At 45.0% G+C, this 19083-nt stretch overlaps 1 protein-coding gene across 2 annotated transcripts in view; it reads right to left on the reverse strand.

The window, feature by feature from the left end:
- Positions 1 to 19083, reverse strand: part of KIF15 (kinesin family member 15) — a 428798-nt gene that overhangs the window by 337377 nt on the left and 72338 nt on the right. For both annotated transcript variants that reach the window (XM_029589694.1, XM_029589695.1), the window contains exons 6-7: positions 10266 to 10363; positions 9552 to 9731 (exon numbers count right to left, since the gene is read on the reverse strand). In XM_029589694.1, coding sequence (XP_029445554.1) covers positions 9552 to 9731; positions 10266 to 10363 — 278 coding nt within the window. The remainder of the gene's footprint in view (positions 1 to 9551; positions 9732 to 10265; positions 10364 to 19083) is intronic.

A 19083-nucleotide genomic window follows, 5' to 3' on the forward strand; every position in this document is an offset into this window, starting at 1 on the left:
GAGTAATGTTAGATGGTCTCTTTCGCCATGCGTGTTCTTTTTTTCTCAGTTCTAGTTTGATGTTTTTTAGTTCTGAGTGAACCATGGTTTTTTATTTTTACAGGATGGGTCGAGCTCTTTAGTTTTTAAGGGGCATAGTTTTTCTGCCACCTTGTTTGTGATGCTGTGCCATGTAAAGATGGCTGTTTCTGCGTCGGAAAGGTCGAGGTTAGTGAGTTCCGATGAAAGATGGGAGGTAAGGTCTATCATGGAGCAAGAGTTCCTGTAATGAATTGTGGTTTTGGTGATTGGTGACACAGGGTTGTCATTGATACAGAAATCTGCTGTGATCATTAGATGGTCTGACCATGGGATAGGGGAGCAAAGAGGCGGGGAAGATAGTGTAAGGCCGGAATTTATGAATATAAGGTCCAGTGTGTGCCCCGCTTTGTGTGTGGGACTTTTAACCATTTGTGAGAATCCCATAGCCTTGAAGGAGGATAGTAGCATTCTAGATACGCAATGTTAGGTTCTATCTTAGGCGTTACCACCCAGGAAAGATCTAGGCTTCATAGTAGATAATACATTGAAGTTGTCGGCTAATTGTGTTGTGGCAATCAAAAAGTTATAATTAAGGAATTATTAGGAAGAATGGCAAATAAAACTATGGATGTCATAATGCCTCTGTATGGCTCCATGTGTGCGCAATTTTGGTCACCACATCTCAACAAAGCTATAGTTGCACTGGAGAAATTGCAGAGAAGGGCAACCAAAATAAGGGGCATGGGACAGCTGGCCTATAAGGAAAGGCTAAGGAAGTTAGGGCTGGTTTAGTTTGGAGATAAGATGGGGGGGGGGGGGGCGGAGGATATGATAGATTTCTATAAAATCATGAAAGGACTTGGACAGGTTAATGTATACCAGTTATTTATTCTCTCAGATAATAAGGACTAGGGGGCACCCCATGAAGTTAGCAAGTAGCCCATTTAAAAAATAAATAAAAGAAAATTCTCACTCACCACAAAGTTAAGCTCTGGAATTCATTAACAGGATGTGGTTACAGTAGATAGTGTAAGTGGGTTTAAAATAGGTTTGGATAAGTTTCTAGAGGAAAAATCCATCAACTGCTATTGATAAGTAATAGTAGCTTGTGATTTATTTAAAGCTGAGTACTTGTGACTTAGATGGGCCACTTTTTCAAACAGGATTCTGAGCTTGATGGACCCTTGGTCTGATCCAGTATGGCATATCTTATGTTCTTATGTAAGCTTGAGCAGATGGCGAACTGTGGTTCACAGCCATGTTAGAAGCAAGCTGATCCCCTTGCAGAGTGTTAACCCTGATTAGAGGAAGGAAGCTCTCACCTACATCCCGTCTATAACAGCCCCAACAAACTGTAGGCACTGGATGGAAATCAGGAATGAACCTTAACGACTGGAGGCGGCAAATAGTGGACTGGGTGTGACTGTGGAGGACATCCTTCAACAGCACCAATCACCAGTCATCCAGGTAGGGAAAGATTAATTCCCTGATGTCTGAGGTGAGCAGTGACCACTGCCAGGAATTCCGTGAAGACATATGGGGCAGATGAGTCCCCAAATGGTGGCACTTTGTATTGGTAGAGGTGGATGGCCACCCTGAAGCAGAGGAACCGCCAGCAAGATGGGTGTATGGTAACATGAGCATAAGCATCTTTGAGGTCCAGGAAGAACATCCAGTCATTAAGTTTGAACATGTATAAAGAACATAAGAACAGAAGTATGATGCCCAGGGAGAGCATTCTGAAGGTCTCCCCGGAAAGGTGCTGACTGAGGTTGCGAAGATCCAATATGAGTCACATATTTCCCCCCCCCCCCATATTCTTCAGTATTAGGAAATATTGGGACTAAAACCCCCAGGTGTCAAAGGGGGCCTGTATCTCCTGAATGGCATCCTGGCATAGGAGTTGATGTACCTAATCTTCCAGGAACATCACCTAGAAGGGGTCATTGAGTGGAACTGCAATGCTCGGCATTGCTGGTAGCCATGGTCCACTATGCTAGACACCCATTGATCATTGGTTATTTGCCTCCAGATGGAAGGACTGGATTCTCACCCTCTCTACCTAAGTTGGTCCTGGACCAAAACTAGATGCTGCTTCTTCAGGTTGCTGCTGTTGCAGTTTTTACTGACAATGCTCTCAGGCATGCACGAGAAGGTGGTCCTTGGGGTTGTTGCCTGGCAGGCAGGAAGGGGCGGTAGCCCATAGTGTGGATACAGCCAGTATGGCTTTTAGCGATAGTACAGTCTAGCGGAAGCTTGTGTGTCTGCCTTTTTTTCACAGGGAATGTACTGCCAACTTATGCTCTAATCTGGGACACCATTTTTCACTTTTCCCCCAAACTGTCCCCCAGATATAGAAGGCCTGCCAGCTTTTCATGTACTTCCTCCTGGAATGCTGCTGGCCCGGAGCCAAGCCATGCAGCAACTACCTGTCGAGGCTGAAAAAGTGTGGGCAATCGTGTCAAATACCTTGTAAATCAACCACAGCAAATGGCGCACGGCCTCCTCCAGATCATGCAAGGGAGTGGGCGTTATTTGCTCTCCAGTCTCTGCTTGCGTCCCAAACCTCAAGCTTGTTCGTTCACTCTTACATTACACCATATAGAATTGGTGCTGCACAATATGAGCTGTGAGCATTAATCCCTGGAAGACCACCTTCCTGAATTCATCCAGCAGCCAGTTATCTTTTCCCAGAGGACTGTTTGGAGATGCGTCTTTTTTGCCCTCATCGCAGATTCCACTATCACAGAAGTGTGGGGCAGTTGTAGGACTCCATATCCCAGAGCCTTCTGCATGCGAAACTTCCAGGCCACAGTGGACCCTGCGAAAGGAGTCTGCAAAACAGAGACCCTTTAGATCTCCGTTCCGGAGTTTATCCTTCATTATATTGATCAGTATGCTGCTATTTTTCTGGAGGTCTCAGCCACTTTTGATTCGGTTGTACATTCTATTTTACCCCAGCATTTTATTGAGATAGGGATTAGTGGGACCATTCTTAATTTCGGTTGATCTTGAAGGGCCATTATCAAAAGATCTGTGTGGGTCAGAATTATTCTCATGGTTCCCTACCCTTTCCGGGGTTCCTCAAGGGTCTTGGCCTTTCGGCTTCACCATTTAATATATATATATATGCTGCCATAGGGGGTAATTTTCAAAAGGAGTTACATGCGTAAATGTAGCTACTATTGTAGCAATTTTCAAAAGTCATTTACTCAAGTAAAGTGCACTTATGTGAGTAAATCCTATAGACAAGTCAATGGCATATATTGTAGCAATTTTCAAAAACCCACTTACTCAAGTAAAGTGAATTTACTCCAGTAAATCTGGTTTTTACTCGAGTAAATGCTTTTTAAAATCAGGCCCATAATATTTTAAATTACAGGAATTAGGGATCATTTTAAAAAGTATGCTGACATACAGCTTTTGTTTCCATCTCTATGGGATTTGCCTGAGACTGTGGCTCAATTATTTAAGATCCTAGAATTGATTAAACTATGGATGAACAATAACAGCCTCCTGCTGAATTTGGAAAAAAACTGAATCTATTGTTTTCTCGTGCTACACCAGCAACTATGTCTCCGTTATTCATTGATGGGGTTTCTGTTCTTTTTCTGGATGATGCTCAGAATTTAAGATTTCAGTTCAATGCTGCTTTTAAATTTCATGTACAGTTGATCTGTGGTTAAGAAGGGGTTTTTCAAGTTCAGAAAATTGAGGCTTTTAAAATATACAAAGTAATACTTTGCTAAAGAAAGAGTACATATCAAGAAAACAGAAATCTGTCATGTGTCTTCCCACCTGTTTAGCTAGAATATAAACTACCAAACCATCTGAAAAAAATTTGATTAGCCACCTGATTTCTGAAAACCCTTACAGCTTAGCTTATAGCCCTTCACTCTTGAATACCAATGTGAAGCATTTTCTCTTGGAGGAACCAGTGGCCCTGGATATGGACGTCATTTTTTTGAGCCCCCAAACCCAGGAATTTGGAGAGCATGCCTTTGATCAGACTGAAATGGGAGGGTCACCAAGACTGCATCTTCATTTTCCTGTAGTCCCCAAGTGGCCAGATTTCACTGTGACTTTAGTGTTTGAGCATGTCTCATGTAAAAATATCAATTAAAAAAAAAACCAATCACCTCATTACTTTTTCTATATAATCAAATCTCAATATGTCAACCCCACTATCGGGTAGTACATTCTATGAATTGTCTCAATCACTCCGGAGTAATCTAACTCCAGAAGCCAACATTTTTTAAAAACAAAATTATGTGGAAAGAGGAAAAGTTTCATATATTTGAGTCATGAACCCCAATCGGGTGATCTCACCAAGTGTATAATCATCAACCCTCCTCCTCTATCCAATTATTTATTTCTATAACATACACCAAAGGTGAAAAATCTGTTTGTGTGAACTTTTTTCCTTTTTTGTATTTTTTTTTTTTTAAAGCATGCTTGTAATTCTGCAATAATGAAAATGCTTAATGTCCCGACTTATCTGGTGTAAGTAGAATGACCCAACGCAGCCGCGTTTCAGGTCCGTTGGCGGACCTTTCTTCAGGGGATGTTTCCTTGTAAAATTATTCATCGGTGCATGTGAATTACTCCAGGTAATCGTTCCAAATAAATTCAATTTCTTCAGAGCGAATCGTTTTTCCGTATGGAAAAACGATTCGCATGCAGGAAGTCGTTCCCGGACCCCCGCTGGACTTTTGGCAAGTCTTGTGGGGGTCAGGAGGCCCCCCCAAGCTGGCCAAAAGTTCCTGGGGGTCCAGCGGGGGTCCGGGAGTGATCTCCTACGCTCCTGACCTCGGGGGACAAAAAACAAAATGGCGCCGGCGCTACCTTTGACTTGTCATATGACAAGGCAAAGGTAGCGCCGGCGCCATTTCTACAAGTACCGGAGGTCCGAGAGTAAAAGATCACACCGGGACCCTTCCTCTGGACCCCAGGTAATTTAAGGCATTTTGGGGGGGTTCGGGAGGGTGGGGGATTTATTTTAAAGGGTCGGGGTGGGTTTTAGGGATGTTTTAGTGTGCCGGTTTTCGATTTACACGATTTTCACAATATTTAAAAAACCCAAATGGCGACGATCCGATTCCCTCCCCCTCCCAGCCGAAATCGATCGTTAAGACGATCGATCACACGATTCACATCTCTATTAGACATAGTTATTTAGCAAAGTAGTTCATGACCAATTGTACCAAGGTACTTACACGGGTAGTTTTATCACACAGTTTTATAGTTAAGCTTATTGTGGTGTAGAGTTCATAGACTAATCTAATTAGATCGCTGATCCTGTTTACAGGGAGAAAAATCCATGGCTTCAGTTGTGTTAACTGAACTCTTAAAAATTACAGTTAAGGCGTTGGGCTGAGATCTACTTTAGGATTATCTACAATGAATACTAGTATTGCCCAACACTCAACCAATGCAATGCGTGAATTTGGCTATTATTGCATGGAAGTGCCCATAGATAATCCAGCCACATTTGGTTTGTTTGTTTTCAAGAATTGTAGCTCAAAGCAAGTACAATGCATAATGTTTAACAGTCATATTTACATAAACATTCATAACCTAAACAAAATCAACAATTTTCATTAATTAAGCATCTATGTGGGTGTATGCTTCTTTGAAATGAAAATAGCTTTGGTTGTTTAGAAGGACAAGGTGTACAGGGAAAGCATCTTAAGCCTCCTCTTTGAAATATATGTTCAAGTCCTTAGATATAAAATGGGACTATACTCCCCTATGACCAAGAGTACCCAAATAAAATCCCTACCCCTTCTCCTGAAGTGGGACAGCTTTAACTACTTTGGCCTACAAAAGTTTCCTGAGAGGCCTCATGAGGCACTTTGTCAAATGCCTTCTGAAAATCCAAGTACACTACATCTGCTGGCTCACATTTATCCACATGTTTATTAAACCCCTTCAAAAAATGAAGCAGATTTATGAGGCAAGACTTGCCTTGGGTAAATCCATGCTGTGTTCCATTAAACCATGTCTTTCTATATGCTCTGTGATTTTAATCTTTAGAATAGTTTCCACTATCTTTCCCCAGCACTGAAGTCAGGCTTACTAGTCTATAGTTTTTTGGATTGCCCTTTGAGCCATTTTTAAATATTGGGGTTACATTGGCCACCCTCCAGTCTTCAGGTACAATGGATGATTTTAATGATAGGTTACAAATTTTACTAATAGATCTCAAATTTCATTTTTGAGTTCCTTTGGAACCCTGGGGTACATACCATCTGGTCCAGGTGATTTGCTACTCTTTAGTTTGTCAATCTGGTCTACTACATCTTCCAGGTTCAATGATTTGGTTCAGTTCATCTGAATCATCACCTTTGAAAACCATCTCCGAAAGAGATATCTCCCCAACATCCTCATTAGTAAATACAGACGTAAAGAATTGATTTAGTCTTTCTGCAATGGCTTTACCTTACCTAAGAGCCCGTTTAACCCCTCGGTCATCTAACGCTCCAACTGACTCCCTCACAGGTTTCTTTCTTCGGATATATTTTTAAAGGTTTTTATGAGTTTTTGCCTCTACGGCCAAATTCATTTCAAATTCTCTTAGCCTGCTTTATCAATTTTTACACTTAACTTGACAATGCTTATGCTTTTTCTATTTTCTTCAGATGGATCATTCTTCCAATTTTTGAAGAATTGTTTTTGGCTAAAAAATCCTAACACAACTCATCTTTTAACCATGCCGGTAACCATTTTGCCTTCTTCCCACCTTTCTTAATGGATGGAAATCATCTGGACTGCACTTCTAAGATTGTATTTTTAAACAAGGTCCACACCTGTTGTACACTTACCTTTGCAACTGCACCTTTCAGGTTTTTTTTTTCTATTTTCCTCATTTTATCAGTTTCCCTTTTGAAAATTTAGCATTAGCGCTGTCTTCCACTAAGAATTAAATCTAAAATGACTCCCTCTCATTGGTTCCTGAACCAATTGCTCCATGAAGCAGTCATTTATTCCATCCAGGAATTTTATGTCTCTAGCATGTCCTGATATTATATTTACCCAGTCAATATTGGGGTAATTGAAATCTAACACAAAGTAAAGGAGTCGGTGGAAAACCACAACAATAATCTAGTAACAACAATTTGTGGAAATCGAAATATAATTATTAGCCTAAGAAGGTGTCAGCAAGCCTGACGTTATATGTCTTTATGATAGACACTAACCGGTCTACTCAATCATCCACCTTCATCATTTTTTTAATTCTTTAATACTGCAAAAAATATTTTTATAGAACTTTTTTTTCTTTTTAGTTTAAAACAGTCCTCCATCCATGGAATTCAAGATGAAGCAGACTCTTATCAAGCAAAACATTCTTATTGCCCTACACAGGCCGGTGTTTCGCTAACTCAGCTTCATCAGGGGCATTTTCAAAGATTGTTTTAGCAAGAGTCAGTTACCATTCGAAGGTTCGAATGGTAACTGATGAAGCTGAGTTAGCGAAACACCGGCCTGGGTAGGGCAATAAGAATGTTTTGCTTGATAAGAGTCTGCTTCATCTTGAATTCCATGGATGGAGGACTGTTTTAAACTAAAAAGAAAAGAAAGTTCTATAAAAATATTTTTTGCAGTATTAAAGAATTAAAAAAATGATGGTGGATGATTGAGTAGACCGGTTAGTGTCTATCATAAAGACATATAAAGTCAGGCTTGCTGACACCTTCTTAGGCTAATAATTATAATATTTCGATTTCCACAAATTGTTGTTACTAGGTAATTGAAATCTCCCATTATTACTGTACTGCCAGATTGGTTAGCTTCCCTGATCTCTTAGCATTTCATCATGTCTGATTATTTTGGCTAGGTGGACAATAGTATATTGCTATTGCTATATTCTTACTCAACACACATGGATTTTCTATCCATATAGATTCTACTGAGCATTTAGTTTCTTGTATGATCTTTATCCTGTTGGACTCTAAACCTCCCTATCATGCAGTATAATTTGTACCCTGATATAGCACTGCCCATTGGTTATCCTCCTTCCACCAAGTCTCTGAGATGCCAATTATGTCTCTCTCATCATTCACTGCTATACATTCTAACTCTCCCATCTTATATTTCTGGCATTGGCACACAGACATATCAAAATGTGTTGTTGTATTAGCACCCATCTTTTCAGATGATATGGATAATTTGGAATTCTTTAGTTTAGGTGATTCTTTAATTATAGGCACATGGGCTACTTTTGCATTTATTGGAACCTGTTAGAACCTCAATTTATTTATTTATTGATAATAAATTCCAATTTATTGATTATCAATTTATTGAGTATCAATATATTGATTATCAATCATTATTGATAATAAATTCCAATAAACAGGTTCCATTTATTGGAACCTCAAACTCTGTTTCATTAGTTTCCTTCAAAGATACATTCCACAGAAACATGCACTGCTGAATGACCGTCTGCTTTCCCTCTTGTTCTAGTTTAACAGCTGCTTTAGTTCCTTTTTGAAAGTTAGCTCCAGCAGACTGGTTCCATTTTGGTTAAGGTGAAGCCCATCCTTTCGGAAAAGTCTCCCCCTTCCCCAAAAGGTTGTCCAGTTCCTTACAAAACTGAATCCCTCTTCCCTGCACCATAGCCTCATCCATGCATTGAGACTCCGGAGCTCTGCCTGCTTCTGGAGACCTGCACGTGGAACAGGGAACATTTCAGAGAATGACACCTTGGAGGTTCTGGATTTCAGCTTTCTACCTAAAATCCTAAATTTGGCTTCCAGATCTTCCCTCCTACATTTGCCTATGTCGTTGGTGCCCACATGTACCACGACAGCCGGCTCCTCCCCAGCACTGTCTAAAATCCTATCTAGGTGATGCGTGAGGTATTCCAATATAATCTGAAGGACCAAGATGACAGATTATGAGCCAATGGGCTTGCATAAAACCTTAGCTTGCCTTTAAGTTTCCCCAGAATGCAAACAAGAGTGCTGGCTAAGAACTTTAGATACAATGAAAAATATATTCCTGGTTTAAACTGCAAAGCAGTGCAAGGCTTAGGACTTTTGCTTTCACAGTGGCAAGGCCTGAAGCCTTGTTATTGCCTGGGACAAGCTGATGTCTGGAAGCATCGTCTCAGATTGATAAACTGCATCCTAGTATCCTAACTCCAGTACCTCCAAGATGCAAAGACTGGCTTGGAAACAGTATTGGAGAGAGCTTGAAGCAACGATTGCTTGGTTTTAAAGATGTTCACAGCCTCCCTATCTCCAAAAAGAATCCCTCCAGTACAGGGTACATCAAGTCTTTCCTGCATTTCATGTAAATTAGATACCCACAGCCATGAGTGTATGTTCATTGCAGAAAATCTCTACACTCTCTCAGAAGCATATGATAAATGGACAAGATGCATTTTGCACTGCTAACCTTCAGTTACTGCTTTTTCATTTAACAGGGATGTTGAGATAAGAATGTATGTTCTACAAACTCAAATGAAAATTGCAACATTTAACTGCACAGCCCCAAAACCTTTGACAGCAGCAGCACATATAGGTTACCTGATAGGCTTCAGCAGCTGTGGTTACCACCTGCTCTAGCACACCAACGACAAACACCCCTTTTTTGATGTGCTCTCGAAGAAAAAGTCCAGCTGAGGCGGAGTCCAGCAAGTCAAAGATCTGTTCATTGTAGATTTCAATGAAAGAACACTTGCACAAAAAGCTTTTCCCATCTTCAGCCTGTAAAGCAGAATAGTAAGGACAATTATAAAGCTGTTTGATTCATAGGTCTCAACACAGCCGGAAATTTGATTCAGTACTTAAATGACTTAGTATTTTAAAACACACTGCTTAACTGCCTACAGAGCCCCAAAATCACCATGTTACTGGATATATAGTCATCTACCAATTAACAGTTTGGAGTAGAAAAAAAGCCATTATAGACTAAATTAAATTAAACGAAGGGGCTTCCCATCTAATAAGTCAGGTGACTGCCTGAACTGAATATGCCTGTTGGTGCAAAAAAAGCGTTCATGCAACCCATGATTATACCAGCCCAGAATATCACAGGCTTCACCAAATAAGCCACAAATGTACTGAGGCTATTTATGAAGGTTGCTAAACGCATTCTAACAAGAGTTCCCTTTCAGCTGAATAATATTTATGTTGTGATTTGAACTGAATATGCAGCACAATCTTTTCAGCTCGTATCTTAAAAGAAAACAGACTCAGCTAGCTCAGAAGTTTATTTCCACAATAGTTGCAGTACAATACCTTCTCCTTTTCACGACTGATGAGGAAAAACAAATATTCCAAACTCCGAGGAATCACGCCTCTCATGCTATGACTGAAATTATCCGAATCAGAGGGTCCTTAATAGATTTAAGAAAAAGATTTTCATATGTAACTGTGTGTCAAAAACGGAAGTGAAACCATACGCAAGTACACAGAGGCCTATGTATTAAAAGCACGTCACACAACGCACGCACTAAGCGCCGATAGTGTGCATGCTAATGCACAATTAATCAAGCCTCTAACATAGGGTAAAAAATGTTTTAATTTACAAAATAGTAACAACCAAAATTTTAGTCAGGTTTAACACACTAAACAGGTTTCAACATGTACTTGCCTGTTTGGAGAGAGCGTATAATCAACCAAATGAAATAGTGAATGTACATCCTTTGAACAGAATTTAGTGCATGCAATAAATGGATATTTTGAGTGAGGGCTGACTCAATGCCCAGATTCCCGATTTTAAGCCTGTAGACCTTTCCAGAGCATATCTCAGCTATTTCTGCCTCTCCAGCTTGTCATGGTGTAACACCCACACAAGAGGGGTGGGGGGGGGGGGGAGGAATTATAGCGGGCACAGACAAGGAACCAAAGATTCATGAGAACTGGCATCCTGCTGTCCTTAGAGAATATCTGTTACATGTAAGCAACTCTTTCTCAGAAGATAAGCAGGATAGCAGTCCTCACACATGGGTGAATCCCTAGCTACCGTCTGCTGAAAAAAGGACAAAGTGGAAAACCCCACAGTGCTGAAAGCACCACATTTCTCCCATTTGCCTGTGAGGCAGATGTCCCAAAAACGAGTCTATGTGGGAAGAGAGTTGGATTCTACAAAAGAAAATCAAAGACAACAGACAGATTCCAAAACCAATGCATAACAAAGGCACCTAAGGCAGGATTGTGATGCGAAGTCCAGTGAGAAGCATAGCTTGCCACCGGAAATTACAGTCAGGGTTTCGGATCAGCAAACCCTGAAAAGCAAAATAGATCAAAATCCTCCTGTAGCCAGAAAAAGGCCTAAAAAATCTACCATGAGAAGAATTCTTGGACAAAGACCACACAGTGACATCACCACCGAAAAATCCAACTGGGGCCAGAGAACCCTCCAGAAAGAAAAAATGGGCCACAAGCATCTGAAGGACAGAATGCATTTTCAGAAGCACACACTAACGGGCCGATACAGTAAAGTCCGCGGGAGAGTGGGCGAACGCCCGCTCTCCCAGCGCACACACAGGCCACTCTCCTGTGCGCGCGATTCTGTATTTAAATGAGGCACGGCGGTAAAAATGGGCAAAAGGAGGCACTAGGGACACTAGCGCGTCCCTAGCGCCTCCTTTTGGACCAGAGCGGCAGCTGTCAGCGGGTTTGACAGCCGACACTGCCTCTAGAGCCCGCTGACAGCCACAGGCTCGGAAACCGGATGCCAGCAAAATTGAGTGTCCGGTTTTCGATCCAACAGCCGCCGGCCGACTTCAAATTTTTTTTCTTTTTTTCTTTTTTTTTTTTTTTTTTCTTTTTTTTACTTTTGGAAAGTTTTGGGACCTCAGACTTAATATCGCCATGATATTAAGTCGTAGGGTGCACAGAAAAGCAGTTTTTACTGCTTTTCTGTGCACTTTCCCGGTGCCCAAAGAAATTAGCGCCTACCATTGGGTAGGCGCTAATTTCTGAAAGCAAAATGTGCGGCATGGCTGCACATTTTGCTTTGTGAATGGCGCGGGAATACCCAATAGGGCCATCAACATGCATTTGCATGTTGCGGGCGCTATTAGGTTTGGCGGATTGGACGCGAGTTTTCGGCCCCTTACTGAATAAGGGGCATCGGAGCGCACTGTACTGTATCGGCCTGAATGATTGGCTAATAGGCACAATGGTCAGCAAAACCCAAGCAACACTTGGAAGAAGCAGTGGCAACAGCGGCCAGGTGTTACTTGTTAAAGTACCAGAGAAATCTGACCAACCAGGACAGACATCAAGAGTGTCAGGGGATGAAAGGCAATCCCTGAATGGAATCACTAGCCCAAAACCTCCCAAACAGGGAGTTAAGCTAAGCCTGAAACTCATCTACACTCCACCCTGTCAAGATTAGGCCTATTCATCCTGTCCACAGGATAGCTTAGGTGAGCAGGGAGGTACTCTGGTCAACCCAGTGAAGTATGAAAAGCTAAAGGCAGTACTGGCCAGAACTTAGCAAAAAACAGGGAAAATGTGGCGTTCCAAAACCTTCAAGTATACACTGATATATACCATGAATGCCCTGGCTTTTCTCCCCCTTTCCCGACATTCCAAGCAGAAGTCGGGAGGAGCAAAGAACACAAGGTCGACGACACCAGAGCTGTGGGGATAAGAAAAAGCCAATGGGCTATATTTATCAACCTCAAACAAACTCACTGCTGATTCCAGTCGGGAGTTATTCCCCCCGAGGTTGACTTCTCAGCAAGATAGGAACAGCCGAAACAGAGCAAGCCTCCCAGGGATGAAATCCAGAATTCTCCATCAAGAAAAAGCAGGGATGCCACCAAGGCAAACCCCTGTAGAAACAGGATTTCTTTACCAACCTGGCAAACTGAAGTGTACTAGGGCAGGGTCGATGTGATCTCGGAAAGACTCCCCAAAAACCTGACCTAGATATCAATGCTCAAGGCCATGATTACATATACTATCCCCAAGCAATCACGCGGTCCAATAAGTGGAACAACGGTTGCATGAACCAGGATCTCCCTGCCCACAGACAGGTTTTTCTCTTAAGGGAGAAGTATTACTTGCAAGCCATCACAACTAAAGTATAGCACTTCTGTTGCAGGGTCTTTTATCCCCTAACTCACAGTCATGGATATGGCAAGAGGTTGAAAGACATACCTGCCAACTTGGATGCAAATGGACCAAAACCCTCCTTGCTGAGGTATGATCCCAAATGCAAGAATGACTCGCAAGAGCAGTCATCCACGAGAACCACACATTGTGCTCAGCGGGTATCAAAAGGGTGACTCCCATGCAGGAGAAACCCCTAATCTTCACTGGGGAGCTGCTCAGAAGGGGAGATTGAATCCGGAATAACTCACTCGAAATAGACCTGCTGCACCTTAGGATAACCTAGGAAACAGTATTGACACACAACTTGTTCTCGGATCCTACAAGGAACAGAGAGCGACCATTAAAGAGGACCCTGGAGAAGGACAGTCACTAGTTAACAAGAAACTGGAGTAGATGCAACTCCGTTTACAGTAGAAAATGTATGAGAAGAGCTAGGAAAACTGAAAGTGGACAAAGCCATGGGGGCTTGATGAAGTTCATCCGAAGATACTGAGGGAGTTCAGAGATGTGCTGGTGGGTCCGTTGCGTGACCTGTTCAATAGATCCCTGAAAATGGGAATGGTGCCGAGTAATTGGAGAAGAGCGGTGGTGGTCCCACTTCACAAGAGTGGGAGCAGAGAGGAGGCTGGAAATTATAGGCAGGTTAGCCTCACCTCGGTGGTAGGAAAAGTAATTGAGTAGCTACTGAAAGAAAGAATAGTGAAATATCTACAATCAGAAGAATTGCAGGACCAGAAGCAGCATAGATTTACCAGGGGAAGGTCCTGTCAGACAAATCTGATTGACTTCTTTGACTGGGTGACTAGGGAATTACATCGAGGAAGAGCGCTCGATGTCATCTACTTGGATTTCAGCAAAGCTTTTGATACGGTCCCGCACAGGAGGCTGGTGAATAAAATGAGAAGCTTAGGAGTGAGTGCCAAAGTGGTGGCCTGGATTTCAAACTGGTTGATTGACAGAAGACAATGTGTGTTCCCTGTACGTACCAGGATCATGCCAGATGGTGGGTTATGTTCCCTGTCCAGCAGATGGAGTTAGAACCAAAAATTCCCAGGGGAGGACCTATATAGCCACGCCTCCCTCGCCTCAATCCTCAGTATAGTTCTAACTCCAGCAGATTGAGCAGGGGACACGGTGGTCCCCAGCACTTTTCTAGTTTTATTTTCTCTTTGAGGGATCAATTAAATAATATTAGATAAAGGTTTTCTTCTAAGGGATAGGTTCTGTAGTGTTCTGACAGGACCACTCCGTTCAAAGAGAGACACTGTTTTCCAGTCAGGAACTTGCTGACAGGCTGTGTTTTTTGCCTGTCAATTTATTTTTCTCTTTGTTTTTCCTCTTCCTTGCCCGGCTACAGTGTGGTAAGTGTTGTTTTTATTTTATTTACAGTCGTTGGGAGGAACAGGAATTTGTGAGGGGTGAAGTTGGTAGTGCCGACTGCTCCCCCCTAGCCCCGGAGTTTGTACTTTTCCCCTCCTCCCCTTCGGGGAGTGATTGGAGTCCCGCCCTGCAGCTCTGCGACGACACATTCCCCGGAGCTGCTTACCGTCGGGACGGCGCTTTCCCCGACTGTCTCTTGGGGACGGTGAGGGGTACGGAGGCCGGATAGCTCTATTGCTTCGCCGCTTCAGTTGTTGCCGCGCGCCGCAGCCACCCCTCCCTCCCGCCGCGATGCAGAGATCGCCTAACGGCTCCAGAGCTCTGCAAGGGGTTCAGCAGCCCTCGGAGGGATTTTCTTCGGCTTTTCCTGAGGGGGAGTATAGCTTACCTGGTGGGCAGCTTGGAGGAGAGTCGGACCGCGCCGGCAGGAAGCAGCATGCCCCGTTTCCCCTCAGCGCGGGAATGGCGGCCATTTTGTTAGCTGACTCGGAGGCAGCTCTCTCTGAGGAGGACGTCGACGCTCTGCTCCAGGTTTCCTCTCACAGTATGGGGTTTCTGAGCGCAACGGACCAGGGCAGGCAAGGGGACGACACCTCGGGGGGCCCTTCATCAGCACTTCCTGCTTTTTCGCCAGAATTCGTCGTTTTAATGCACAAGGCATTTTACAGAGCAGGGATCCGAATCTTGGAAATTGGGGTCCCCCTCCTCCCAAACTGACTTGCTTGACCCAGCTTTCGACGGCGGACCCTCCCTTAGGGAAGGCTTCTTTGCCCACAGGGGGTGCGGGGTCCGCTCGGCCCCCTCCCGTGGTCCCTACACCGCTGCAGCAACCGTCGGGGGATTCATGGCAGGACCCAGATGCGGATGATCCCTCCCTGGGGGCCCAGGTAGAGGGTGTCGACCCGAGGGTTCTCCGCATTTTTCAAGCAGCGGAGTTGGATGATCTCATTCCCCACATCCTGCAGGAAATGGACATCGACCCTCCTCCGGATCCTGTGGCTCAGGATCCGAAGATTAAGAAAGGGGACCCTCTGCTAGCGGGCTTGCGACCCCTAGCGAAAGCTTTTCCCACGCATCACAATATCTTGCAATTGATTTCAAGGGAGTGGGATACTGGCGATATCCGCAGTCACGAAGCATACCACCATCCCGGTCACGGGTGGGACGGCGTTGAAGGATGTCCAGGATCGCAAGCTCGAGGTGTACCTCAAGCGTATCTTCGAGGTCTCAGCGTTGGGGATGAGGGCTGCTATCTGCAGTTCCCTAGCACAGCGAGCAGCTCTGCGTTGGGTACAGCAGCTTCTCACATCCCAATCTTTGCCACAGGCAGAGACTATTCAGGCTGATAGACTTGAAGCGGTGGTTGCCTATGGAGCTGATGCTTTTTATGATCTGTTAAGGGTTCTCGCTCGATCCATGGTGGTGGCGGTGTCCGCTCGCCGTCTTTTGTGGCTTCGCAACTGGACGGCAGATGCTTCATCTAAGACGCGCCTGAGTTCTCTTCCTTTCAAGGGCAGATGCCTGTTTGGGGAAGATTTGGATCAGATCATCAAATCTCTTAATGAGAATGCGGTGCACAAGCTACCAGAAGATTGTCCACGTTCTTCTAGATCTTTTTATTCGTCCAGGAACAGGTACCGGAATCAACGGAGGTCGCGTCCTGCCAGACAGCAAACACCTCGAGCGCCTTCTACACGATCACACACCTGGAACCGGTCCTTTCATGGACGCCGCCACGGTAAGGATACTCAAGGGGCAGGTGTCTCCTCAAAAGCTTCACAATGATGCCAGAGGGTCCCACGAGGGGATCCCCCACCTGGGGGGTCGCCTTACTCTCTTCTACAAAGCGTGGGTCCAAATTACGTCGGATCAATGGGTGCTGGACATCTTAAGTCAAGGCTACGTATTAGATTTTGTACACGAACCCCGAGACAGTTTTCTGTTTTCTCCTTGCGGTTCCCGCCTCAAACAATTAGCAGTTCGACAGACTCTCGATAGTCTGCTACAGATGGGGCGATAGTCCCGGTAGCGGCCTCTGAACTGGGAAGAGGACATTATTCGGTCTACTTTGTGGTTCCCAAAAAGGAGGGCACGTTTCGACCTAACCTGGATCGCAAGTCGGTCAACAAGTGTCTCAGAGTTCCTCGTTTTCGTATGGAAACGCTCCGGTCAGTGTTAGCAGCTGTGCATCCGGGAGAATTCTTGGCCTCGTTGGACCTTACAGAAGCATACTTTCACATCCCGATCCATCACCATCATCAGCGCTTCTTACGCTTCAAGATTTTGGGACAACATTTTCAGTTTCGTGCTCTCCCCTTTGGCCTGGCGACGGCTCCGCGAGTCTTCACCAAGATCATGGTGGTGGTAGCGGCGGCGCTCCGCAGGGAGGGTATCCTAGTACATCCCTATCTAGACGACTGGCTCATTCGAGCGAAGTCGAGGGCGCAGGGCTACCGTGCTGTCAACAGAGTGGTACAGCTTCTTCAATCTCTGGGATGGATCGTCAATTTCTCAAAGAGCAAACTGATACCGTCCCAATCGCTGGATTTTCTGGGAGCACACTTCGACACCAACCAGGCCAAGGTGTTTCTGCACCCGGACAGAGCTCGGGCTCTACGCGCTCAAGTAACCAGTTTTATGGCTCTCGTCACTCCCACGGCATGGGACTATCTTCAGGTACTGGGAACCATGGCTTCAACCATCGATTTGGTACCGTGGGCCTTCGCTCATCTCCGACCTCTCCAGAGGTCCCTACTTTCGCGATGGAACCCGGTGTCGAGAGATTTTCAGGCAGTGCTGCCCATTCAGAGTGTTGTCTTGAGCAGTCTACAGTGGTGGCTGGACCCTCAACGATTAGCTCAGGGAGTGTCTCCGCAGAACCCGAATTGGGTTGTCGTCACCACGGATGCCAGCCTCACCGGCTGGGGGCGGTTTGTCAAGACAGGTCTCTCCAAGGCTGATGGACGGTAGATCAGTCCACTTGACCCATCAATCGGCTGGAAACCAGGGCAGTCCTTCTAGCGCTGCAGGGGTTCTACCCACTGGTACGCAGTCGAGCAGTTCGGATTCTCTCGGACAATGCGACCACCGTGGCGTATATCAATCGCCAAGGGGACACCAGAAGCCATCTAGTCTCCTTGGAGACAGACGACTTGATGGTGTGGGCGGAGCTACACTTGCAGCGTCTAGCGGCTTCGCACATAGCGGGCGTGGACAACATGCAGGCAGATTTTCTCAGCCGGCAACACCTGAATCCAGGAGAGTGGGAACTCTCAGAAGACGCAATGTGGAGGATAATACAGCGTTGGGGGATACCCCATGTGGATCTAATGGCAACCGCGACAAATGCAAAGGCCGCCCATTTCTTCAGCCGCAGGCGAGAGCACGGCGCGGAAGGAGTCGACGCACTAGTTCCTCCCTGGCCTCGACAGTGTCTTCTGTATGTCTTTCCTCCGTGGCCTCTAGTGGGCAAGGTCATCTGACGGATAGAGACGTATCAAGGTCCGGTGATCCTAGTTGCGCCAGAGTGGCCTCGACGTCCATGGTTTGCAGATCTTCTCAATCTGGCAGTGGAAGGCCCGCTTCGACTCAGTCACCTATCACGTCTCCTTCGCCAAGGGCCAATATTTTTCAGAAGGCAGATCGCTTTTGTCTTGCGGCCTGGCTTTTGAGAGGCGCAAATTAAGAAGGCGCGGATATCCAGAGTCTGTCATCTCGACGCTCCTGAAAGCTAGGAAGACTTCCATGTCCATTACCTATGTCAGAGTATGGAAGGTTTTTGAGGAATGGTGTGAGTCAAAGACGATTCTGCCAACGCAGGCCTCAGTAGCGCATGTGCTTTCCTTCCTACAGGCGGGTCTGGATTTGGGCCTGGCCTATAATTCTCTTCGTGTTCAGGTAGTGGCTTTGGGAGCTTTCCTACGGAGTAATGACAGGGAGCTCCTGGCCTCACATCCGGATATTCTACGTTTTCTAAAGGGGGTAAAACACTTGAAACCTCCCATTAGACCGCCTTGTCCTTCATGGAATCTCAATTTGGTACTCCGGGCTCTATGTGCACCGCCTTTTGAGCCTCTGAGTTTGGCCACACTCAAGGATGTCACCCTTAAGACCATTTTCCTGGTGGCGATCAGTTCAGCACGTCGGATCTCTGAACTACAAGCTCTATCAAGTCGGGAGCCATACCTTCGTTTCACGCCAGGGGGAGTATCCCTGCGGACAGTTCCATCTTTTCTGCCGAAGGTGGTCTCGACTTTCCATCTCAACCAATCGATAGAGCTTCCGTCATTTGTATCCTCTGATTCTTCTGACCTGCGTCAGTTGGATGTCAGACGTTCTTTGATACATTATTTGGAGGTCACTAATGAATTTAGACTCTCCGATCATTTGTTTGTCCTTTGGTCGGGACCCAGGAAGGGTTGCATGGCATCCAAACAATCAATTGCTCGCTGGCTGAAAGGAGCGATTATAGCCGCATACATCGGAGTGGGTAAGTCTCCACCTTTAGCTGTTAAGGCGCATTCTCTATGCACTCAAGCGACGTCGTGAGCGGAAAGTTCTGCAGTTTCTTCTCAAGAAATTTGTAGGGCGGCCACATGGAAGTCTC

This window comes from Rhinatrema bivittatum, chromosome 2, assembly GCF_901001135.1.
Source record: "Rhinatrema bivittatum chromosome 2, aRhiBiv1.1, whole genome shotgun sequence".
Classification (NCBI taxonomy): Eukaryota; Metazoa; Chordata; class Amphibia; order Gymnophiona; family Rhinatrematidae; genus Rhinatrema; species Rhinatrema bivittatum.